Source organism: Megalops cyprinoides, chromosome 20 (assembly GCF_013368585.1).
Source record: "Megalops cyprinoides isolate fMegCyp1 chromosome 20, fMegCyp1.pri, whole genome shotgun sequence".
NCBI lineage: Eukaryota > Metazoa > Chordata > Actinopteri > Elopiformes > Megalopidae > Megalops > Megalops cyprinoides.
In genome coordinates this window covers 7,019,244-7,045,629 of record NC_050602.1, presented here as the reverse complement: position 1 = coordinate 7,045,629, position 26,386 = coordinate 7,019,244, and the positions used below count along the sequence as shown (strand labels likewise).

The 26,386-nt window shown below is 49.8% G+C and overlaps 1 protein-coding gene across 1 annotated transcript; it reads right to left on the bottom strand.

The window, feature by feature from the left end:
- Positions 1–42: 42 nt before the first annotated feature.
- On the bottom strand, positions 43–26,386 carry prkci (protein kinase C, iota). The gene is made up of 18 exons (XM_036553823.1): positions 26,112–26,386; positions 15,293–15,414; positions 13,245–13,334; positions 10,435–10,485; positions 9,536–9,621; positions 9,101–9,238; positions 8,391–8,448; positions 7,570–7,625; positions 6,645–6,821; positions 5,662–5,759; positions 5,313–5,399; positions 4,851–4,986; positions 4,376–4,463; positions 3,535–3,660; positions 3,259–3,338; positions 3,027–3,116; positions 1,811–1,926; positions 43–1,650 (listed from the first exon to the last, which is right to left on the bottom strand). Exons 1-18 carry the CDS (start codon positions 26,192–26,194, stop codon positions 1,563–1,565), a joined length of 1,770 nt encoding a protein of 589 aa, XP_036409716.1. The 5' UTR covers positions 26,195–26,386; the 3' UTR covers positions 43–1,562.

Genomic DNA, 26,386 nt, shown 5'->3' with positions numbered 1-26,386 from the left:
CCTTTTTTCCAGCAGTGTGTGTGTGTGTGTGTGTGTGTGTGTGTGTGTGTGTGTGTGTGTATGCGTGTGTGTGTGTGAGAGAGACAGGATTAGAGGCGTTCTGTGCGTCAGACCGTGCTCGTACTGAGTTTCACGTTTCCACGGCGCTGCTATGAAACGCAGCCAGAGGAACAGGATGAGACGGGAGGCCTCGGGAGACCTCCCCGCTGCCCCGGGCCCCGGCCCGGGCTCCGCTGATCAGGAGAGACATCTGCACTGTGCTTTGTTTTCCAGCTCCCTCGCTATCCAAGCCCGAGACCGCCAGTCGCACGCAGAAAGGAGAAGCGACAAAACATCTGCTGACCTCCAGTAACGACGATATCGCCAGGTAACAGTGGATAAACAAAACAAACGGCGGGAAAAAAAAGCGTGCAGAGAGCACGTCAGAAAGGCAATGTGCTTTTATAAACATGAAAATCTAGGAGGAAAAAAAATAAAAGACTTAACATATATAACCAGACTGCATATGACAAGACAGTGTCATCTTGGAAGAGTACCACTTCTTACTTAAAATACACATTAAGTGCACCTCCAAGAACATTCTTCTTTTTTTTTTTTTTAATTTCACTACCATTTTTTTTTAAAGTTCTGATGATAGTTTTTGGTCCTGGGTGACAGCGCGCTCAGAGTGGCTACGCCTCTGCTCCGGCCCTCCAGACGGACAGCTGTCGTCCCCCGTTCACAGTTTGTCAGAGTCTACATTAGTGTTAATTGGCCCGCGACGTGGCTTCACTGGAGCATTGCCGGCGTTGAAAGGCCAGGCCTCTCTCCGCCCTGGAGGCAGGCTCCAGCGCCCGTAAATAATACAGTGCCCTTCCTGGCTCAAGTGGGGAGCCAGACTCAACGTAACACTTGTGCACATTACATACCGACCATTACATTATTAAATAAAACAAGAAAAAAAGTTAAGATTTAAAAAAAAAAAAAAGGCTAGTGTTTCTCCCCCCCCACAAATCCACAGGCTCGGCCCTGACAAAAGCTAGTTGTGGAAGCTTCCACAAGCAGAAGCTTCGGATTTGCCCCTTGTGTGTCTGATCCACAGTTTAAAAAAAAAAAAACGTCTTTGCCCTTCAGAGATGTGACCCTAAACGCCTGCACCTATTACATACACTCAATGTTTCATATGTACAATAAAATATTTATCAAACACCCAGCTGCAGAGAAGACATGGAGGCTAACGTGCCTCCAGCATACTGTAAATATCCTCTTCCCTCTGACCTGTGACCAGGGAAACGACCTCACTGGACCTTCATTGGTCAGTATGAGTAGGTGTGACAGTTAGATCATTCGTGATTGGACGTCGGTGTGCGTTTACAGGGTACAGAGTGGAAACGGTACACTTAAGGACTAGTGGTTATTAATGGCAGAGAGTGAGATTGGCTTGGTAACTGGCGGCCGACGGCAGCCATCTGAGACGCGGGTTTGCCGAGCGGCCGCTCCTGAACAGGAGAAGGTTTTGACCATGCGGAGCTGTAGGAAAGGCAATCGCGACGCTTCCGGTCCCGCGGCGAGCAGCGGAGCGGTCAGACGCACTCCTCAGCGGACATGAGGAGCGGGTTGATGTACTCAAAGCCTTCGAACTCTGATTGGTCGATCTTCCTGACAGCATCGCTAAAGAGAGAGAGACGACATAGAATGGGGTCACGTGGACATCGTGAAACATTCATGCGAATGTGAAGGGGAGGCAGAGCGGCTGTTTAAGCGCGGGTCAGAGCTGATCCGGGATCAGTGGCCCAGCTCAGAGCATGGGGTGGGGCAGGGAGGCACTCACTCATCGTCGGGCGTGAGCTGGATGGGCTCGTTGGTGAACTGGGCGTCGAAGTTGTCCAGGCCGAACTCCCCGGAGATGTTGGGCTTGAACGGCGGGACCACCTGCTTCTGCTCCATCTGGAAGCACACGGCCTCCGTCAGCAAAAACACACTGCACACCTGCAGAAACACCTTCTCGCAGTCTGCACCCACCCTAATGTCTCCACCCATCTCACAGCTCTGCTTATGGCTAAAACATGCTTTCAAACCTATACTGCTGGCAGCTTTTGTGCTGTTGATGGGCTCACTCTCACCACTTGCTGTTAAACTTAAGCCATGAGTATAGGTGCAAAGTGTGAATAAGATGTTGACTGAAATTTAGATCAACCCTGCAGGATTCCTGAACAGTTATTCCACTTTTTTTGCCCTGATTTGCTCCTCATTTGATTACCCCATTCATACAATTTCGATGTTTTTGCTGGATGAACTGTATTACCCAAATGAACAGGGCAAACCTGAAAGAACCTGGATCCAGATATCCACTGCTCTGACTCCTATACCACTGTGCTGGCCAGGCTGTTTCCCCTGCCTGCCTCAGTAAAGAGCTCATCTAAGACTGAGACGGGGAAGAGACCCTAGAGAAGGGACACGGGCAGCCGGCTCTGCCGGTTCCCGACAGGCAGGGCCCCGCCCTCGGGCGGGCGGCGGTAACGCGACCCCAGACGGGGACGCCGCATCGCGTCTCGGTCTGAGGGGAAAGTGTAACCCGATCCCTGCGGGCGGCGATCGGCTTTCCCCAGCTGCTCTCCAGACCAAACAGGTGATAAGAGGCGGCGGCGGCATTCCGTCTGCGCCAAAGGGCTCCCGTTTTAACCGCATTCTCCATAACAATCAGAGCCGCAGAAAAAGAATAACCACCTGCCAGGTGCAGAGCCACCGCACCCGTGCTTCGATGGCCACGTCTAAGCAGCAGGTGCGCTCTGTCATTGTTAGACCTGAGTGCTCCTTCCATTCAGCTAATGCTAAAAGACGCCTTCCTCCCTCGCTGACGAGATCATTCCTCTGTATTACAGCACGGTCTGTGTGCGAGGGTTTCTGTGGAAGCTCGTCGCTGCGTGAGGTGTCGCGGGCTGCTTTCGGCTTTCCGAAGAAGCCGCGCGTCAAATGATTTTCAGTTACTATGAGTGATCCACATCCAGTAAGAAGCCACTCGCAGACAGCGGGAGTTGGTGACTCACCAGGTCCCAGTCTACGTTTCGGAAAAAGGGATGGCCCGTGATGTCAGCGAAACCTGTCTGCGGATGGCAGCCCAGCCGCTCCTTAGGCTCCTGGGAGAGGGAGAGAGAGATACAGAGGGGGAGGGGGGAGGGGGGAGGGGGGGCGGGGGAGGGTCATGTTACATCATCCCCGCAGACGACCGTCTGTAAATAACACCATTAGCACTGATCCTGCTGTCTGCTGTTTCTGTACCTTGTTTAAGAAGCCCTTGAGCACGCTGGCAGCTTTGACCGACAGGGACCGGGGAATCCTGATCTGCTTCTCCAATATTACTGACAGCAGAAAGGAGAGACACAGAGACGTCATGAGAATGTACTATAACTACTATTACTACTACTACTACTACTACGACTACTAACACTGATATTTCTCCTACTGCCATCTAATACTGCACTAGTTAGTGCAATACTAATAACAATAATAGCAATACTATAGTTAATGATAATGTCTCATTGATTTCATGTGTACCTTGGAAGAGGTAGTCCTCTGTGTTCTGGTCAGGGTTGTCCGAGCTGCCCACGATGTCGAACGGCGACCGCCCTGCCATCATCTCAAACATGAGCACGCCCAGCGCCCACCAGTCCACACTGAAGCCTGCAACAGGGTGAAACGGCGAGGTCAGGATGCCACGCAGGGAACGGGGGACATCAAGGGCGGCAGTTGTAGCATGGTGGTTAAGGAACAGGCCTCGTAACCGAAACGTTGCCAGTCTGACTCCCCACTGGGCCACTGCTATTGTACCCTTGGGCAAGGTACTTAACCCACCATTACCTCAGTAAATCCAGCTGTATAAATGGATAACATTGTAAAAAAACTGTCGGTTGCTCTGGATAAGAGCGTCTGCTAAATGCCAATAATGTAATGTAATGTAATGTAATGTAACAGTATTATTTTCTTCCAACCTGGCTTTTGAACCTCCAACTGCATGCTAAGTTTGCCACCCGGCAGGACCTTCTATGATCGTACAGGAGTGCTGGGACAAAACGGGCACAGCCAACCGCTACTTCAGACACCACATGCTCCACAATGCCCTACAGGACAGCCAGTCGCATTTGTAGGATTTGCATATCTCTAACTGACGCAAAACTAGCAACTTGTAGGTGCTTGATGAGTCTCTAGGGGGCGCTGATGAGGAGCTCTGGCTCACGTAACCCGCCCCGTTCTGGTGGGTCAAAGGCATTTACGTCTCGCCACCCTGGTCATAATCAAATAATGACACAGCTCAGACTTGCACATGCAGTGTCTGGGCTGGAGGGCTCAGCCGGCCAAATTAAGCACCCTGGAGCATATGCGTGTGCGTTTCCCTTACCGTAATCTTCCCCTCTCAGGATCTCGGGGGCGATGTAATTTGGCGTCCCACAGAAGGTGCTTGTTGTGTCTCCTGGCCTTAGCCCCTCCTGCAACACAGAAGCTCAAATCAACACACTGCTCCCCCCCCCAACGGACAAAAAGGTGTATAGGATTACCCATGAGCCTCTGCTGCACTCCTCCTGGAGGCTAAACTGCACCTGGGCCAGCTTAAGCTGTCATATGACTGTAAACCAGACCTTTGACAAAATATTACAATGTGTTTGTTCATTCAGAAGCCTTTCAGGACTTGCCAACAACACCTTAAGCTTCAGATTTAGCCCCTGTGCAGACAGAAAGGGTCACAACTAACACCGGTTTCTGGTTGTTCTACAATGCCTTGTGAACAGCACAGGCAGAGACAGGCTAAGGCTGGCATGCATACACACATGCTTTGCATATGTCTTACACACACCTCTCACAGGCCTTACACACACCTTGCACATGCCGTAATCTGTCAGCTTGATGTGTCCTTCTGACTCCAGCAGAACGTTGTCCAGCTTCAGGTCTCTGTAGATGATGCCGCGCTCATGGAGGTAGTTTAAGGCCAGGCTGATTTCAGCAGAGTAGAACCTGAGGGCAGGGGAAACCGTTTGGATTACTAAAACACACCAGAAAAGTACAGCACAGGCCGACAGTTCACTGTGACGCAAGACTGACTGGTGCACCACCATCTCTCTAAGGCTTAAGCTCTCTGTCACCCTTGTTTAGAAGGCAAATCAATAAGGAATTTGAAGCAGCAAAGGTCTGTGATCCTCGTAACTGAACCTGAGGTGAAATAACTCAGCCTCTCTTGTTAGGGAGGTGTTGAATGGTGGCATAGGACGACCAGAGAGGTGCATTTGATTGGGCAAATGGAGGAGATGTCTCGCGGGTGAGGTGTGGAGGTACGCGCTCACCTGGCGTGCTCTTCCGGAAGCTTCCTCTGCCTCTGCATGTGGAACATCAGGTCTCCGCCATTCACATATTCAATCACGAAGAAAAGCCTGGAAAAAGGGGGGCGAACAGAGTGTCAACCGCAAACACAGCAGCTCATACTTCAGCTCTTAACATGGCTGTCTGGACCACACGCTCCTCTGCGCTAATATGCCAGACAGATGCTAGTGCGAACAAGCACACTGCATACATGTGCACACAGACGCATGCAAATGGACAGAAAGAGCACATATGAGCTCGGTAACACACACACACACACACATACACACACACACACACACATTAACCTCACGTGTATAGCCCCGCCCTCACCTGCTCTCGGTCTGGAAGCAGGAGTGCAGGCCCACAAGGAACGGGTGGTTGGACGCCTGCTCGAACACGTGTTTCTCCGTCTGGACCCAGTCGATGTCCTGCAGCGCAGAGGGGAGACACACACACGCACACACACACACACACACACACACACACACACACAAATCAATGGGACATCAAAACGCCCCCGCCGGCTGCAGAACAGAAGAGCCGTTCCGGAAGGTCAGCCTGCGCATCACAGCGACGCCACGGCGACGTGGACACAGACGCTGGTGCGGGCCGAGACCCAGACAGCCACAGGGAGAGACAGACCGTCCCCCTCACGGTGTCTCGTACGCACACACACGAACCGGACACGCTGTGAATGAACTGCGTATTAAGAGAGGAGGAGTGGAGGACTCTCCATTGATCGCTGAGAACGGCAGCGCTGCCCACAGAGTAGAGTATTGATTATGAAGCAATTTGTCAATCACAGTAAGTATAGCTAATCATTGTTTACAAGGCTCATCAATGGCTATGTCTCCATTTCAATCACGATTCAGATTCATCCAAAAGGGAGAGCCAATTTTAAACCACAGAGGGGTCAGATTCAGTGTTCACCAACAGAACGTAATTAACAATCAATCAATAATTATGTTACTGTCATTCAGCTGACACTCTTATCCAGAGTGATATACATAGGTTACAATTTATGTTATTCATTTATACAGCTGAAAATTTACTGAGGCAACTCTGGGTTAAGAACCATGCCCAAGGGTATGAGTGTCCCAGTGGGAAGTCAAGCCACCAACCTTTTGGTTACAAGCTCTGCTCCTTACCACTATGCTACAGTGCCGCCCCAGCCCTGGGCTCTACCACAGCTCGGTGATGGTCATCACTCGATCGCTAATGTCAGATTGCCTGAATCCCAGTTGTGACCAACAGTTCATGCGCGCCAGGCTGTATTGTGCCGCGGGACCGCCAGCGTTTTTGGGCGCGCTCACCTCGTCGTCGTTGACCAGCTCCTTCTTCACCACCTTCATGGCGTAGATGCGCTCCGTCTTCTTGAGCCGCACCAGCAGCACCTTGGCGTAGCTGCCCCGCCCGATCACCCGCAGCAGGTCGAAGTCCACCAGGCCCAGGCTGGAGGGCGGCTTCCCGCTCTCCCGGCTGCTCATGGCCTGGGCGGGGGGGGATGGGCGCGCTTTGGGTTAAAGGTGTCACTGTGACGGACACTCGACCCGCCCCCCTCCCCCCTCCATTCCCTTTGTGGGCTGGGGTGCAGCTGTCACCCCTCCCCCTCTGTGACTCAGCGACTGTCCAAACACCCCCCCCCCAGGGCTGTTAATCAGGCTGTGGTGTTCAGAGTGGCACTAAAGGCCACTTTATTAGCGTTGCCATGGGAAATCAATACACCAAAGACAGGGCTGAAGCATCCCCTTGAGGAGCCCTCAGAGAGAAAGCATGTCACTCCCTCTGGGAGATGGAGCATCCCTTCTGGCAAGGATTGAGTTAAAGATGGAACATACCGGAAACTGCTACATGCAGACAGACACACAGACACGTACACCTATTAATGCAAACATACTCTAACACACATGCCGCCATGCATGCGCACGCGCACGCACACACACACACACACACACACACACACACACACACACACACGCACAGAAATGAACACTTCCCTGTTCACACCCCCATGCACAGACTCACACACACATACATACACATACACACACACACACGCACAAATCTACACGATTTACTGGAAAAGCAAAAATTCAGAGTGACCACAGCATCACGCGAAAGAGAGCAGCTGCTTAGCTGCGTCATACCAGGGTTCTGCGCTTCCCACATGGGAAACTGCGTATTTGGACAGAGAAGGCAGCACTGGGGTAAAAAGAAACAGGTGCCAGTTTTCCTCACCTCCTTCTCCTCCCCATCATGGTTCAGGCTCTCGCTGGACGACTTGTAGGGAAAGGCTGCAAAAACAGGACCCGGTCGGTGACATACAATAAGGCGCCCGCTTGTCCCTGCCATACCCACCACAGCCTCAAAACACATCTACGGTCGCACACCCAGAGGCCCCCCCCCCCCACACACACGCACATCTTTGGGTTTTAAGAGGCCCGTTAGAGAACGTTATCCTTCTTTATTAGCGTTGCTGTGACTGGACTCATTACATCGCGCACAGACGCAATCCCCCCGGGGCGGCTATTATGAACCACGCATTCATTATGACAAACGGAGCACCAGGCAATGCCAGGGATGAAATATTGTGCTTACAAACATCATAATACTCACATTCCACTCAAATGTGTGTCGCAGTATCAAAAGGCACTTTAGAAGAGAGCGTAAGAGCACTACATGCTACAAAATCAGACGGGTGATTAGAGGATGGGGTATCGCGTGGGTTATCAGAGATAAAGGCTGGCGTTAGCTGCAGGAGCTCAATGACCCGTGAAGCAGGGGGGACCCTGCAGACGGCTTCTACAGGGGCGACATGCTGTGCGTTAGCGCCAGTGCGGCGAAAAACCCCGCCGTGCTCACTCCAGACACACACTGAGCCCCCCGCGCTCATGTTGCCCGTGTTTCAGGGGGTGGGGGGGTACGGCATCGGGTGGCCCCTTTGAATGTGGACACTTTGGTCTGTGTGTGGGGAACTGCAACGGTGTCTTCAACGTGAGGGGGGCGTTTCCATGGCAACCTGCGCTTCAGGCGAAACCCGGCCTCAGAGTGGAGCGTACCTGGTTCCAGGGGATCCAGCTGAGCGGTTCCTGGACCCACCGGACCCACCACTGGTTCCTGGAAGAGGAGAAACACAGAGACGCCGCGTCAGGCTACACACCGGAGGTGGAGACGCAGTTAAAGTGCACCCAGGACTACTCTCTGCTCAAAAACACCTCAGTGGTGAATCCTGTAATAGACTTGCCAGGCGGTAACAGATACCCAATGGTTTTCCCCCCTTTCTCCCAGTTTGGAATGCACAACTGTATGCTACAGATGCTGCTCATCATCACACATCAACACCCCCTAACAATCTGGGAGAAGACAGACAAACATGTGCTCTCCTGTGGGGGCCCGACTGACCAGTGGGAGTCATTAGTGCGCAATGAGATGGACAAACCCCCGGCCGATGTGCCCACCCCTATTCCCCGGCACAACAAAGCCAGTTTGCTCCTGCGCCCTGGGCTCCCGGTCATTGCCGGCTGACAACACGGTCGAGACCAAACCCGAGTTCACCTTTGGGTAGACTTTTACTGTGACAAAACGTGGACTTACCCTTAAGCCTTGTGAAAAAGCACTGCCACGGAGGAAAATGCGCATTTGGACATGTCCTTTCCGAAGCAAGGCTGCTTTCAGAACGGCTCCCGCGTCTAACTGCGTACCTTCCCCCGGTTTCACCGGGCACCACGCCCAGGTGCGAACCCCTCCTGACCCCGGCGGCGGCCCTCACCTGGATCACCTGCCGGCCGCACTCCACCGTCACCAGCTTGTGGCACTTCTTGTGGACGAGAAGCTTGCAGTTGATGCACTTGTAGCCCTGCCGGCCCAGGCCCCATATCCTGTCTGTGCATATGGCGCAGTGTGCTCTCTGCCGAGAGGGAAGAAACACACATACACACACACACACACATCAAAACCCGCTCCATTATTCAGCTGCCACACAGCCACGCTGTCTATCGCTGTCCGTGAGAACGGCTGCGCGCAGCACACATGCAAGACACGCACGCATACACGCACGTAAGCGCAGAAGCACATCTGATACGAGCAAACCAACAGCTCAGCAGCCGCAAACCGAAGTTGCTTTTTGTTTGTTTGGTCCGTTTTGCATGCAGAGCTGGAGGTTCCTTTAGGGAGAGGCCGGCGTGTGTCTGTGAAAGGGAATCACCCTGTTGAATCTCTTGGCCTGGAAGGCGTGTCCGTTGGCGTAGTAGAGTTTCCTCCAGCGCCGAGCTCCCCGCCTGTAGATGGACTCTGCGAGGGGGAGAGCAGTGGGGGGTCAGACTCTGCTGTGATGAACGCCCTGAAAAACTGACAACCCTCTCTGATGCTGCCCTTGTATTAGAGGGCAAAATTTACACAGCCCTTCCTGTGTAAATATAAGCACCACGTGTATGCACACACTTTCACTCTCTCATACTGATTTGCACTTGCATTCCCACTCACTCACTCACTGACTCACAATCTCATACTCGCTCGTTCACACAAACTCACTCTCATGCTCCCTCACTGCAAGTGACAGATTGCCTGGGTCCTACGCACACTCCAAAAAGCACACAAATCCAGCCCGACTCAGTCTTGCTGGAGGGTGCTTGCTCAGTTAAAGGCACGTCGGGGGGAAAGTACATAAAGCACTGGGCCTTTTGGAAGGTGGCAAGGGTACATTTATATAGAAAACTAACAAAGGACATGTCCCCTCAGTGCTTCCTGCTTCAGAAACAGCAAGCTTTTGTTAGCATTAAAATGCACATTAATTGTAGGGTACGTAAAAGGTGAGCGTAAAAGCGCGAGCACGCTGGGGACGAGATGGAGAGGAGAGGGAGAGCCAGAGGGAAAGAGAGAGAAGGAGAGCGGGAGGGGAGAGGGAGGAGGGACAGAGGGGGAGGGAGGGAGAAGGGGGGGAGGGAGGGAGAAGGAGAGAACGGCGAACGCATTAAGAACTGGCAGGGAAAAGAAGGAAAGGGGAGAGGTAGAGGGGGAGGAGACGGGGAACAGGGCAGATGTAATGGAGAGAAGGAAGGAGAGGACAGGTGGAACGGAGGAGGCCTGTGTAGAGAGTGTACTTACTGTCCTCCCCAGGACATGGCATGCCGGGCTTCTCTGGAACACAGGGGAATACTGAGGACAGAAAGGGGACAGTGTGAGGCGCGTGTGTGTTCGGGTCCGAACTTCACCACCGTACTCTCCGAACACTCATTCCCGGAGTTGTTATGCCTGCGTTCATGTGCGTGTTGACCTGTGCGCGTATTTGTGCGCGCACGTGTCAGAGGTGACTTGTGCGTTCAAGTCGTGTCCTTGTTAGAACGTTGTATCTGGGTATGTGTGTCAGAGTTGAGCTAAACAGGGTGAGATAAGGTAATTAGGGTGTATGTCTGTGTGTGTGTGTGTGTGTGCCTGCAGCTGGCTGTGCGAGAGCTGTGTGTCTCATTAGTGTGTCTATTTGCGTGTGTGTGTGTGTGTGTGTGTGTGTTTGTGTGAGTCGCTCTCTCGCTCTCTCATTAGCTCCCATACCCCACCAACCTCTCTTCACTACAGCCACCTTGGCCTTGAATCCCCCCCCCCCCCCCCCCCCAACCCCCCCCCCCCCCCCCCCCATCTCCCACCCCACTCTGAACGCTCCGGCTTTGATTAAGACCTCGGGGGCCTGGCCCCAGTCCACATGTGCCAATCACACCCCTGCGTGGGCCTAGCGCAGCCCCGCCCAGGGCCCCGCTCCTCCGCGACACTCCTGTCAATCACACGCTCAATAACTCAGAGCCCATAAAAGAGGCCGCCCGTAAAGCCCTGCACCTCACATCTCCCGCGCTGACCCCCGGGTCAAGGCCGTACATAACGGCACATTAAAAAACATATTGCAGGGGGAGGGGCCGGGGTCCAGGGCCTGCGCGGAGCCATGGGGGACTTCTCCTTACATGTATTCATGTATTGCGTTCAGGTACCTCGGCTCTCAGATGTATTCGTCTGCCTCGACCTCCACGACCGCTACCTCTGGGTACCTCAAGGTAACTGAAGTAAGAATGTGTAATGTGCATATGAACTGAACTGAACTGAACTGAAATGAACTGAAAGGATGCGGTACTGTGAAGCCCGATCACTTTTTTCGCTTTTGGGATCTGACCGCTGGAGAATGACGACAACCTGTTGAGTCTGTAGAGGAGCACAGTCAGCGGTCACCTCCCGGTCTGTGGTATATTTTCCGGCCAAATGTAAGCCCAGGTTACAATGCCTACAAGAGGACTGACAGCCTAGCAGATTCCCTGACCTCTAGAGCCACTGAGAGACAGGCATGGAACATGCACTGAAGATTTCCCAGGAGCACACGCCAAAGGCCCCTTTAGGATGAGGACTGGTGTGGAAAGGTAATCTGGGTCAGCTGAAAACGACATGGTGCAAGAGAGGGGCGCTGGCAGAGCTAGCAGGGTGGCCTTTGTGTGAGGTAAGGCCGAAGCCACGGGCCGGGACAAGGGCCAATGAAAGAACGCGCGAACCAACGAGGGAACGCTGTTGTGGTCTGACATCAACACATAAACCCATGAAAGAATGTTGTTCTCGCGCAACACCCAATGAGCCAATAAAAGAACATTGTTGTGGTCTCGCAACAACCAATGAAAGAACATTGCTGTGCTTTCACAACAACCAGTGAACCAATGAAAGGGCATTGTTGTGCTCTCCAACCAATGAAAGATTATTGTGTTTTTTACATTCTACCCAGGACCAAGAGCAAGAGTAGATATGTCAGCAGCAGATGCACACACACAGAGCTATGCGCAGTGGGGATCTGTCAGTCAGCTTGACCTATCTTCGCAAGGCTCCTATGTCTTTACTACGCCTTTCACGATGCTGCCGTTTCGTCTTTTCGTCCCAGCGCGCTGAAGATCATCAAAAGTGGTGAGATTAATTCGATGAAGGTCTTCCCTCAGAACTAATTCCAACACAGCCGGAGAGGCCTGGAGGACCGCCGTTCCTTTGGGACCACAGAGCGAGCTACTGTACTGACAGAGAGAGGGAGGGAGGGAGGGGGATGTATTGTATTCAATTTCTTTGGCTACGCAATCTTTGTCATGGTAATTACGCCCATTTGAATATGAATTTGAGTGGGGGGCAGAGGGAGAGAGAGGGACGGAGAGAGAGAGACAGACATGACCCCCGTGAGATGAAATCACTCTGATGTGACCGGGAGCTGTGGGGGGAGAAACAGGGAGGGGGAGGGGGAGGGCGGCAGTGGAGGAGTTGCCTGAGGACGCATGACGGACAAGAAGCGGACCCACGGTGCCCTCTAAGGCATGCGTGCATACACACACACGCACCCTCCGCAGACTGAGGCCTGGGACGGGAGAATGCAGACGGGCCAAATGACGCAGACTGCGGGGGGGGGAACCGGGGCAAGGTTACAACCTAGAGTGGTCCTGCAGACACGAGTCGCCACACGCTCCCCGGCGACCGAGCGTTACCGTGGCGTGCCTTACAAAGCAACCGTATCACAGGCGCGATGTTTACTGTGCCCGTGTCAGGGCGAGCGGATGAGGGTTCCTCGCCCTTCCCGCGCATGCAGGGGAGCCTCGTCTTCGGCCGGGCCGCGCGCTGCGCTCCCAGCTCCGCTCTCAGGGTTCCCGGGCTGTGGAGCGCCACGCCAGCCTCACCCTCTCCTACATCAATGTCCCTCACCACTCGCGTACACAGCACCCCCACATGAATATACGCATTCATCACTCTCTTATGGCATGACCGCATGGCTTTCATACTGGAAATGTGGTCGTTTGGCATTGGGGACGAACCGTCTTTGTGCACAGGGCTTTGTTATTAATCTGGCAGGGCACCGGTGGGTTTCCTCCTCGGCGCGTGTCTCTGGGGCGTACCCGCCCTGTGCAGCGGCTTACCGTGGATGATGAGCTCGGAGTCTTTGTTGAGCTCGTAGAGGCGCAGGGCTTCCTCCAGCTCCAGCTGGGAAGAGACAGTGCAGGGATCCCCTGAAAGGACCAAAGTAAACCGCTTAACATCACGTATAAGTCTCTCTCAGGTACCTGCTAAAGAATCCCTTTAAGTTGACTTACAGGGATACACACAGACACACACACACCTATCACGGTGTTGATATTTCTTAATTTTGGCTCGAACTGAGGGCAAGTCACTTCCTTCCCCTGTGCCTCTAACACTCAGAGTCAGCTGGTCATGAAAGGGACTGTTAGTTAGCAGCTAGCCATCTCTTAAAATGGATAAAAAATTAGCATTCCACATAGTAAGCTGGAAACTCTGCACAATATCTATACACAGCCCAGCTATACAATTTGTTTTTATGTGTTTAAGTCAGCAGGAATATTTTTTAAAGAATGAGCAACAACATTATTTGCATATGTATTTGCACAGACGGAGTGAGAGGTTAAGCTGTAGCCTCATATGAGCATTAGCGAGGAGAAGTTACTTAAGAAAGCACAAAGGTATTTCAAATCAGTGTTTCTAGGTATTCAAACAAATGAAAAGTTTTCCCATTTCAAGGTTAGGAGCCTTTAAAGCACCCAAACTGAAGAAACAAACACTGAATTTGAGATTTTCATGCAGTGTCACTCCACACCACTAGAGGGTGCGGTTTCTGACAGCCTGAGGAAGGACGGATCCTACATCAGTGCTGAATTGTGAGCAAACTCCCTGACTGAGTGTGGCACAGGTGGGCTGATGCTCCCTGCCAGCCTCAGAAGTCCTGGAAATACCTTATGGAGGTCCGTCAGCACCCTGTCCTAATCTGGCCTAACCCTGCTGCCTGACAACTAAACATCCCCATTAAACAAGAACCCACCAGCATCCGGTGTGCTGCTTGAACGGTCATCGAGAACAGCTCTAATCGCAAGACGAATGAAAAATTTGTGCCCTCAATGGGCTGAAGGACATCTAAACAGCTCTTGTTGAGATGTCCGCAGATGTTTCTGCCTTCACATTTTATTTCTGACGTTTAAATGAAGCCGTCCACTAAGACTCAGCTGCCGCATTAGGGCACAGATGCAAGTGCGTGTAACTGTAACGTTTATAACTGCGCTACATTCGGCTCACTCGAAAAGCACGGATTCTGCAGTCCTTCCACAGGGGAAACAAAGTCCAGCCCGCGCTCCTAAGCCGTCTGCGGGCAGGATAAATGCCCGTGGCAGCCGAGCATGTGACTCATCGCAGGCCCCGCATGCACTTCCTGTTCCCCCCTGGCCACGTCGCCACAGGTGCTCCCGTTAAAGGCAGGGGGGGCGCAGGGGGATGCTCTGCCTTTTACAGCCCTCTGTGAGTCACGAGGGGCGCATTTACTCACCGCTCTGGGTGCGCCGGGTTTCGGACACACACGCACGAACACACACGCACAAATGCAAACGCACACACCTTTCACATCAAATTACTACTTTAAAAACACTTCCTGTCGAAGTCAATATTATGATCTCTTATCTCTTTTGTTCTATTGCTTTCTGATATCTAGCTTTCCAGGGCCATAAAATTAACCAGTAATCAACTCATAACCACATACACAGTGCACTACTTTCATGCTCTGGGCCAGTGTCCTTAATGCTTCAGTACATACTGAGTTGTGCTGGTGAATCATACACAAAACATGAGCCATGCAAGTCACCCTGGGTGAGGGTTTATGCTAAGCAAATACATAGTACTTATCAGCAGCACCAGTCCTTTCTCCTCACTCTGTAAAGCAGCTCCTGTGATATTCCGCTGGAGTTCACTGGAACTGCTCAGGCCTCACCTGAACTTAACAGCCTGGCAGCAGCGAGCAGGCTGGGAAAAATAAACAAGCGTGCGAACGGCGGCCCGCATTTCCCCAGACAAATGACCAGTGACACAGCGCTCCGGGCTACGCCGCTACGCTAAAGCTACGAAGCGACGAGGGCCGCCGCTGACGCCGAGGGAGGGGGGGAGGAAGAGGAAGAGGGAGACAGGGCACCTTCCTCGTCGATCCACTTCATGGTGAAGAGCTGGTCGTTGTCCATGGAGCACATGTCGCGCACCTCGCTGTGCAGGCCTTCGAAGGAGATGGACGGCTCGAAGTGGGTGATCATGATGTCTCTGTGGGAGGAAGGACAAAATGACACGGCGATTAGGGAGAGGATGGGGATCACCGACAGTCACTGCCATTGACAGACTTGCCCCCTCAATGGCATTTTGGCACAAGCATACATTAGGTTCTATTCACTCACTTTTTTGGGACCAATACTATTTCAATAAATATTTATTGTAACTACAACATCACAAATTGAGGAGGGAATCTTTTCTATATATGAAACAAATTTTCCATAGAGTTGTTTAACAGAATGTAGTGCCACATTGTTTTTGAATCTGGTGTTATATTGTTTGTTATATTCACCTTATGTGTATACACTATGTATAAACATATTCTGCTTCTTAACATAATGTATACCATTTTTAAGCACACATCCCTTTCACAAACAGAGGAATCTGTGATTAAAATTTCTGACCACAAAATGTATTTAAAAAAATGTTTTCTTACTTAAATTAACTGTTCGCAGAAGGCCTATACTCAAACACATAAGGTGCCATGTTAGGACAGCAAGGACAAACAGGGAAACAGAAACTCGGTGGTTATGTAGGCCAATTAGCACGTTTATCTTTTGTTTGCATTTTCCGGACTCTTCCGCTAATGGCGGCCCTGTGCTGGAGGGGGGTTAGAATCTGGGCTACAGCTGACCCCTCAGGGGGCCCCCACGCTGTGCCAGACAGCCCACACAAAGGCGGGGCGGTTGGGAGGGGGGGCAAGGAGCAGACTGCAGACCACAGGCAGGGGTCAAGGCTCTGAGGTCCAGCGCCCCATGTCACATGACCCCCCCCGCCCCCCCTTCTCTCCACTGCACAGTAAAACCTGTATGGCTGCAGGCACAGGCAGGGGCTCGGTGACCCACCTGGGGGTGACCGCAATCTCCCCTGGCTTTCACCGGGACGTCTGCAAGGTGGCGATCGCTCTAAGCTGCATTGCAAAACTTCTTAATCCGCTCAAACTTTCCTCTTTCCTCATTTTTCTGTTTTGGAGGAAGTGCAAAAACAAACTGGGCTATGCCCTAAGCAAACCCCGGTCTCGTAATCCCGCACGGGGGGGGTGGGGTGGTGGGTGTATGCGGATCATGGCACCCGTGCTCAGGCCTGGGAGAGGGGCAGGAACAGCAGCCTGTAAAACTGATTAAAAGAGGTGCTGTTTTATGTGGAATGCTCCAGGTCACGACCCCCGCGAGATGAGATCGCTCGGATGTGACCGGGAGGCACTGAGGAGGAGAATAAGAGAGAGAGAGAGAGAGAGCACGGGAGAGAGAGCGAGAGAGAGCGCAAGAGAGAGAGAGAGAGAGAGAGAGAGCGATCTGGACTGTGACAGGGCATGCTCTCTGACCGCAGCTTCACATCAGCCTCATAAAAGGCTTCCACTCCCTGCGGTCGCCTGTCCACTAAGCTCGCGGCCCATGTCCTCAGGTCCTTAGTCACCGCTGGTGCTGCGGAGGGGACGATGGCAGTGCCCCAGGGGGTGGCACAGTCACCTTTTCAAAACCTTTGTGACCACTGAGGTGGGCTCTAACGGCAAGCTGCAACCACTGGGACTCGGAATTTTAGAATTCAGAACCAGTCAGGGCCCACGGGTGATAAGATGGGTAGTGAGGGTCAAAGGTCCTCATACAATGAGGGCTTCCTATATGTGTGCGTGTGCGTGTGTGTGTGTGTGTGTGTGTGTGCGTGTGCGTGTGCGCGCGTTTTACAGTATTTTATACTGCCAGCAGAGATCCTCGCTGACAGGGATTTGCCAATGAAAAAAACGCAAACATCAGCTAAAAGGGACACAATAATAATGCGAAAGGCACGTCCCCGGGCAGATCCCACCCGCTCTCTTTATTGCCTTCGTTAAGAGCCCAAACTCCCCCCCACGGGAGCTCATTTACAAACAGCCGTAAAAATAAAAGAGCCCGGGGAGTGCACGTCGACTGGGCGGTAAAAACTCACATAAAGAGTAGCGGTATAAACGGTATAGAAAGTCCACCGGTATGAATTTGCCCTACAGTACGGATTTTGACTATACCGTGCTAACCGGTAGAGCCTTCACAGATCTAGGTGTAACTTCATCGAAAAGACACAATACTAAGCTTTACCTACATACACAAGTCTTTGCTGACCTGACGGTGATTAATCTTTTCTGAAGCATTAAAATACTGTTGTCTGGGACACCGTGAGCCCGGCGGCTGTATAGCCTACAGGACACCGTGAGTTTGAGCTACTGTCAGACGTGCACCCCTTCTCTCTCGCGCGCGCGCGCACACACACACACACACACACACACACACACACACACACACACACACACACACACACACACACACACACACACACACACACACACACACACACACACAAAGCAGTAGCCTAACCTCACAAAATGTAGCCTACATACAACGTCATGACAAAACCCTTCAAAACCCCTATGTCCCACAATAATGGTTATTCTCTTTCCATCACTCTTGAATTATGCTATGCATTGTGTGTGCTATCAGTTGATTATATTGTATAATTAAGACGGATAGGACGTCCTCACAGGCCAAGTGCTATAGGAATGAGGGGAAATTAGTGTGCGCATGCATGTGAACACGGCGTTCGGGCTCATCTAACTGTCACAATTCTTAGCTGCTGGAATAAACTTTCCTTGTGGATTATTCTCGATCGGAAGATGTGGGTGGTTGCAAAAGGATTGCTTTCTTCTCATTCGTCTGAGTAGTGAGATTGCACGTTGCTCTTTTTTGAACTGTGGCTTCTCCCCCCTCCTTCGTCACAAACTTTGACTTTGATTGCAATCTTGTTTGACTTTATTCGTATTTGAACTATTCCTATTGCCTTCTGGATATTAAGACTCTCGTAATTTGGGGGTTTTGGGGTGTTTTGTTCACGTTTATAAATGTATATTTTGGTGTTAATCTAACGTCGACGAAAGTTGAATGTGCGCGCGTCCACCGAGACAAGATTAATTGATTAGCCTACTTCAGTACACTGTGGGGCTATATTATCATCTCCGATTGTTCCGCTAGAGATATACACTATATGGACAAAAGTATTCAGACGCCTGACCATTACATTGTTATGACACTGTATTCAAATACATATACTTTAATATGGAGTTGGTCCCCCTTTTGCAGCTATAACAGCTTCCACTCTTCTTGGAAGGCTTTCCACAAGATTTTGGAGTGTTTCTGTGGGAATTTGTGCCCATTCATTCTGTAGAGCATTTATGAGGTCAGGGCTCTGTGCGGGCCAGTCAAGTTCTTCCACACCGAACTCACCAAACCATGTCTTTATAGTCCTTGCTTTGTGCACTGTGGCACAGTCATGTTGGAATAGAAAAGGGCCTTCCCCAAACTGTTGCCACAAAGTTGGAAGCATAGCATTGTCCAAAATGTCTTGGTATGCTGAAGCATTACGATTGCCCTTCATTGGAGATAAGGGGCCTAGCCCAAGCCCTGAAAAACAGGTGTGGCCAAATACTTTTGTCCATATAGTGTATATATTACCGACATACAAGTAGATTGCATGCCTATACAAATCAGCTACCTATCACCTGGTAGTGCAATTCCTAAGTCCTGTAACACCCCCTCCCGTTGCTTTTCTCCCTCTTCGGATCTACACTGATCTCATACATGGCCTCTCTGGAATCCAAATGACGGAAATCCGTCATAGCAACGGAGAACTTTAATCCCCGAGTCAGTTTTTATTTTCACTTTGTGCGGCTTGATTTTATTGTATTTCATGAAAAAAGTGTTTTTCAGAGATAGAAATTACTTGAGACAAGGTTTTGTATTTTTTCTATTTATTATTGCAGTTTTGCACAATAAATTTTCTTAAAATACCTCTGTACTATGTGAAGTATGTCCTAGTAGTACAATATATAGCCATGCAGTTGCCATACCAGTGCTTTACCCCTTCAGAAGCATTTATATTAATTTTCAGAAAAACAAATATACCGTGATATATACCGTTACCGTTCATGCTTCAAATTATACCGTGATATAAATTTTAGGCCATACCGCCCAGCCCTAATAAGGAAACGCGTCCAGTCCGCGCCGGTATGATGTGAATCCTCTTTCAGGGGGCGGGGCCATCCCTGCACCTGCGTGCCCTCCCCTTCCTGTATGGTGTTCCAAAGGAGAACGTGGTGGGGGGGTACGACATCTGAGCACTGGGCCAGGTCAGCTGACCGCCCCCAACAATGGCTGGCGCGCGGCCAGTCCGGGGCCTGTCACTCCGATGCTTCCTGCTTTGGTTAATCAATGACAGCACGGAGCCCCGGGGCAGGAAACCTCAGGTTATCCGCAGCAGCAGCAGCAGCCCAGGCTCCGCCCCCCCTCCCCCTCACACCCGCGCAAGCACCCGGGGCTGCACGGGGAAGCTACCCCTCCCAGCTAATGCAAATAGTTTATTTATTACCATGTGAAGGGCACCTTGGCTCCTCTGGAAGGCAAGTGGTGTGAAAGAAACAAACCATGGGAAAGCGTCTGGCTGGACGGACTGCGTGTTCATACACCTTGTTAGAGATGCTGGATGCGTCCCAGATCGAATAATTGCCATGTTATGTACTTAGCTGATCGGTAGTCCGTACTTTCCAGCAAGCTACTGGCTGGGTCATTCATTTGTTCCATCAGCTGTTGGGATTTTAAACAAGCTGTAGGTCTACTTGCTATTGCACACACATTTTAACAACGGACTAATGGACTCCTAGTGTTTTATATCTCATTGCATTTTTAATACGATGACAATCTACTGTATGTTATATGTATTTATGCTCTTTATTTATTCATATTTTATTTATTTTCTGATGTGTGTTGGTTGTGTTGACTACTGTTTACAAACCAAATTGCCCCTCGGGGACAATAAAGACTATCCAATCCAATCACCATTGCTGTGAGCTCTGGTTCATATTACATATGTTTATCAAACCTCCTGATACATTTCAAAAGGTGCCATCGGTATTTCTGGTATGTTCTAGTCCAACATGTTCACAAAAATGGACAGCTCCATACCCACAAGCAAATATATTGCTTCACTGCTTCCTCTTTTGCAGGAATAAGAATGGTTTCTGTAGATGCAATGATTTTTTGGACGTTCACACATACACAAGATCACATCCAGAGAATTTTGCAGCAGCTAAACCTTTCACATACATGAGTTTGGAAGCTGTGCTTAGTGTGGCAATCATAAAGTTCTGTGCCAGCTAACCGGTATGCAGGTATGTGATGTGGAATGCCGCAGTCTACTTGGCATGTCTTCATGTCTAAACACTTTCCCTTGGGTTCGTTTGCAAACAATTACTGGCTCTTTCCAGAGAGCTCCGATTATACATGCCTAATTGAATTCAAGCTCCAATTAACTATAGCCCTAAGTTAAATGATATTGCTAGGGTACGCTACTGACTGTCTCTCAGAGGAAAATCCCAGTAAATCCTTTAAAGGAGTAACTTCACCTGATTTAACCAACAGCCCATTTAAATACGGAAACCGCAGTACAAGATAAGTGTCCAAAAAAACCACGCTGTTCTGCCAGGATTAATCAGGCTGGTAGAACAATTAAAGAAAATCAGTAGGCTAACTGCTGCCCTGCGCAATGTATTGGGCCATTTATGTTTAAGCAATGCTAACTGGTGAAAAGAAACACTCTGTGTGTGAGAGAGAGGGTGTGTACGCGACTGAGGATTTTTTTTAGCCCCGTCTAAACCTCAAAGACAAAGCTTGGACATCCCCGACTGGGAGGACTGCCATGTGGAACTGATTTTTCAGGCTGCTGGTAGCAGGGGTTGTGTTTTATCCTCGCGCTGGTCCAGCGTGGCAATCCTCTGGGCTGCAACACACTGGATTCCACATCACAGCCCTGGTGCTTCACCACAGGAAAAGAATAAAACGACGTTCGATTGAACGAGACCATTCCTTCACACGGCCGAAACGTTTTACACGACTAACCTAAAACTGTCTTCTGACAGCCCACATTTTGTCTCCAGAAACCGAAATTCTACTGAAATGAAGTGAGTAATTGATGCTGCTGTTAAACTGTCCCACAGTTCCCAGCGAATATACCAGGCCTGGCAGGAGGCCTCTTCTTTAATGAGGGGGATTTTTTTCGGTGAGTAAACGAGCAGCACCCCTGCGCGGGACCCTCACTGATGAGTAACTGCATTAAAATGGCATTACTATCACATCCTGTACTATGCGGACACCAAACAGGACACTGACTTTGCTGCTCGTGATGTGTGACTACACACAACACACTTCCTGCCAACTCTATGACATCACAAAGGTGCCAACAAGCCACACCCGCAGGGGGGGAGAGACACGGGCAGGGTTGGGTGTTGACAGGAACTGATCTCATCACAGACCGATTAAAAACCCAGCGGGGCAAAAATCCCTGAACATCTAATTCACCCTCCAACCCCCCCTACCAGCTGACCCCATCTGCTCAATAAAGGGGTGTCCACTGTGGCTGGAGAGGGCAGCTTACATCAGAGATCCTCGCCGGCTGCATGTACCACGGCACTGCCCACAGATCAGGTGGCGGGCACTCCCCGACCAGAACGGGGAGAATATCAGACGGAAGAGGGCACAAAGTGTGCTCTCTCAGCAGCGGCTCTCCCTGTCTGACACGCTGCAGACAGGCACTGGAAAGGGTAAAGCTCTTTGTGGTGGAACACAGCTGAAGGATTAGCAAACACATTTCCTTAAACAAATTCAGAGCACTCTTGGTGCTGTTAGTAAAAGAAAAGCGAGATAAAGTTCTGTACGACATTAACATCCGGCAGAGAAAGGACACAATGATATAGTCCTGTTTAAAGACAGGCGTGCAGATAAAGAAGACCAATGGGAAATATCTGTCAAATTATTGTGAACAATATATTTGATAACTTTTGGTGAAAGTCTGATTCAATACTACCTAAAAGTCACTCTGATGATATCACCCTGGTGTGTCTGCTCATGCCAGAATCAAACATCACAAAAGACATACAACAGCGACTCTGTTAATAGTTAGAGGTGTTATCTGGCCTCTTCCAGGGGCTTTCTCAGAGGCAGGGCTCAACAGTGCGAGCGTTTCACTCGCATTTGAGACTACAAATAGATCAGTGGCGGCAGGTGAGCTGGAAACAGGGGAAGCCCGAACGCTACCTTTAAATCTATCACTACAATTAACAAGGATGGCATTTATCGATTTAAATTACGTTAAATGCTCGTGACACATCACAGCTTTTGTGAGGTCTGTGTTCTAAACGTTATTGTTCATTGCACTCAGCCTAACCTAAAAGTTCATTCTCAGTAATTTAAATCGATTTAACTAAATTTAGCTCCGTTTTTTAATTGGAATATTGTAACACACGGCTTTGGGATTACTTGCCACTTAATTATTCAAATTGCCATCCTTGTTAATTAAAAAAATCTCATGCTGTAGCTTTTGTAATAGCACACAAACTACAGGCAATCTGCGGTGTTTTGCAAGAATAAGCATTTACTCTAGTTACGCCATTGGTGTCGATTATTCCGTGAGTTATTTGTTTTATTGTTAATCAAGGAGGATAAAGGGGAACAGGTTGAAAGTAATGATAGATTTAAAGGTAATGTTCGGGCTTCCCCTGTTTCCAGCTCACCCGCCGCCACTGATCTATTTCTAGTCGCAAATGCGAGTGAAACGCTTGCACTGTCGAGCCCTGAGAGGCAGATGCCACAGCAAGAGGGCCACTCTTGTCCTCATTCGCCACAGACCCGACCCTCTATGCGTTCAAACAACGAGCTGCCGTGAACACCAGACGACAAGCAAGCATCATAAAACGGTGGAAGACCCGCAGGACAGAAGTGGTCTACCCTCCTCAGCAAGCCTTGCCTTAAAACAGCAACAGCCTGAAAGCAAGGGCCTGAAGCGCCCTCCGCGAGAGACAATACACACACAGCTGGCCCCCTCCAAACGGCCACCTCCTTGGTCTGGGGGCTGGCACAGTGCGTTTATAAACAGCTCAAAGAAATGTCTACCAACACGCTGGGCCAAATTGCTGGTTTCAAAACAAGTCCACACCCACTGCTTCTGCCAAATATAATTATAGGGTATACAAACATACATGAATTGTATTTCTACAAATACTTGTATGTTGGGTGGGTGGATGAGGAGGGTGAGCGTCAATGAAAATAATTTCATTGTGTGTGTGTGTGTGTGTGTGTGTTTAAATATATATATATGTGTACACACACACACACACACACACACACACACACACACACACACACACACTTTCCAGTGTATCATTTACGTAAGAATCCTCTCTCCCTGTGTCTTACCAAAAGTGCCAACCAGCCTGGTGAATGGCCAGTGTTCCAGTAACTGGAACATGGAGATATCTCCAACCCTCTCTGACTGAGCTGTGCCCTACTTCCGACACGTTGCGGCTTGGCCATTGCACCCGCCTCTTTGAGTCTGACTGAGATCAAACCTTTGCGAAACTTTTTTCAGGTCACTGTGAAGCAGTGACCCCCTTGCCACCAAAATGAAACCATACCCTCACACCTAGAGAAAAGATGCAGGGGTCATTTGGGCCAGTCTGAGAGCAGTAAGTCAGTGGAGGAAACACCCAGTGACACTCACCAATAAAAACTTTCACTTCACTACAACCCACTTCCAGCAACACCCCAGATTCTGTTGTGTCTTCCAATCATGCCTGGAATCATATTGTAGCATTTTGGCACTTTAAAAACTCCAATAAAATCTGCCCTCAGCATCCTCAAATGTTGCTTGAATAGTGTTATGCTCACACCCTGGGAGTGTTGTTGCCCCTTTCTGACACTGTTGCCCATTCAACTTGAATGAAAACGCTTATGTTGTACTGTGCTCGAAGTTGCTTTGGCTAAGAGCTTCTGCTCGAAATATAAATCTAAATGAATGTAATGTTATGTAGAACTGTAAAAACTGTTCACCAACTTGTTTGACAAGCTGTCTCTGGTGGCCCATGAGAAAAGCCAAACACCTCAGTGTGAAAACAGTACGCCATCATGGCCACCTTGTAGTTTCTAATGAAGCTCAGGTTTGTTCTACCCAGGTTTCATGGTTCAGCCACTGACTGGACTTCGTGTGGACGCCATCCACTCCAGAGGTCAGGTCAGTCACACAGCCAGGTGGAGAGAGGAGTTCAGGTAATAATCACACCCTCAAGTGAACCAGTGACTTAATATTTTCCGCTTTGAGTCAGCCGTGCACAAACTCTCAGGCGGCACTCTGTGAAAGAATGAAAAAGGAGAGGGGCGGACGTTTCGATGACACAGACTGACTTGTCAAGTCACCTCGACGGTATTAGATCTGACAGGCTGGCGGACGAGGTGTTCCTTATTTCCGTACTGCTTTTAAGAGATCGCTCACATTCCTCAGAGGTTATTTCAGAAATAGTTTGAATACCTCGTTGTGAGGGATATGCTTTACGCTGGCGAGAATTAACGTGTGGAGCGTGCGGCGAGAGGGCGGGACGACAACGGGTTTGGCAGAATTTAGCCAAGTAACTGGTACTACAAGTTATTCTTGTTGCAGCCAGAGGTATTCGCAGCCTACACAGTGCACGTCGCGAATGGTTACATTTCACATACAAAGAAATTCCAATTCAGAATAGCATTAGACAGTTTAAATCTTATTGCACGCAACCAAACACTCAAAGGGTGTCGTAGTACATTTGCCAATATAAGATACTGCAGTTAGTTACAGTATCAGACTATCATAATAAACCGTAGAGGAAGCACATGTATATTAACTGACGGGGCAATGGATATGGCTACGTTGCATTGAATTGGACAATTAACCCCACTTGTCACCATCTGAACGCATACTGCGTTGACACCTAGCCAAAGTGAGCCAGTTTATCTTACTAGCAAACTATATGACTGAGGTGGACAGCGTGAAAACATCAGAAGGGTATCACCTCGCTAAGAGCATGCAGACAAGTCACCCTAGCTAACACAGCTGATCGCAGAGCATACTCAAGTTGATTGCCATAATCCTGCAAAGGTATGGATCTGGGAAACGTGACAGTCTTTTGAATGTGTATTTCCTACAGAGTATCGCCCTTGCTGACCTCAACAACATTATTTTCAGATAATCCCGTTCCAGACACTGAAGGAGAAAGGAGGCTAACTGTTTGGCCAAACTTGGGCACGTCAGTAAGAAGAAAAAGTACAGTTATAGGCCTTTGACCCACCTTCTATAGCTAACTTAAACAGGAAGCAAGATAATTATTTAAGGAAATGGTTTACTGGAAATAAATGCCTGGATGTATCAAGAAAACCAGCCAGATGATTATATCCCAAATCTGCTCTCATTATCATCAGCTAAAATTTAGAAGACACAACTTGAGACAAGAGGATGGGGCAGTGGCTGAATTAGCTACCGATGCCTCATCACAAATAGTTAACTGATTTGCTAGTTCGCTACTTAGGTAGCTACTGACCACAGCATAGCTCGTTTGGCTGGACCGTTATTTCTAAACAGTCAATTCCTAGCACACTAACGAGAAAATAATGACAAAGTTAGTTAGCTGGCTTCCTCACCTGCCCATCTTGTCTAACGTTAACTTACCTGAGCTAGCTAACTGGGGAGCGCTGTCTAACAGCCGACATACCTAACTAACGTCATTGTACATTGTCACGACTGAAGCGCACACGGTGAGCTTGCAGGTAAGCTTGGAAACTAATTAAACAAACGATCGCCGGTCTTTGACTTACCCTTTGTAGTAGGCTTTTACCCGGACCTGATGGGGACTCTCGCCGGGATGGGACATGGTGCTGTCCCGCAACGTAGGCATCATAAGCTCCGGATTTCGGACCTACAGCTACTTACAGTAACCTGGCGAGCTAGCAGGTGAAGAAATCCTCTTTTTCGTAGCTACCTTAACTGTATGCACCGTTCCAGCAGCCTGTCTGCTTTCTCCCGTAGAAAATGTGGTAGTTAGTTAATATATTCAGTTTACAAATGTCCAGCTCACAACAAGTAACCTAAC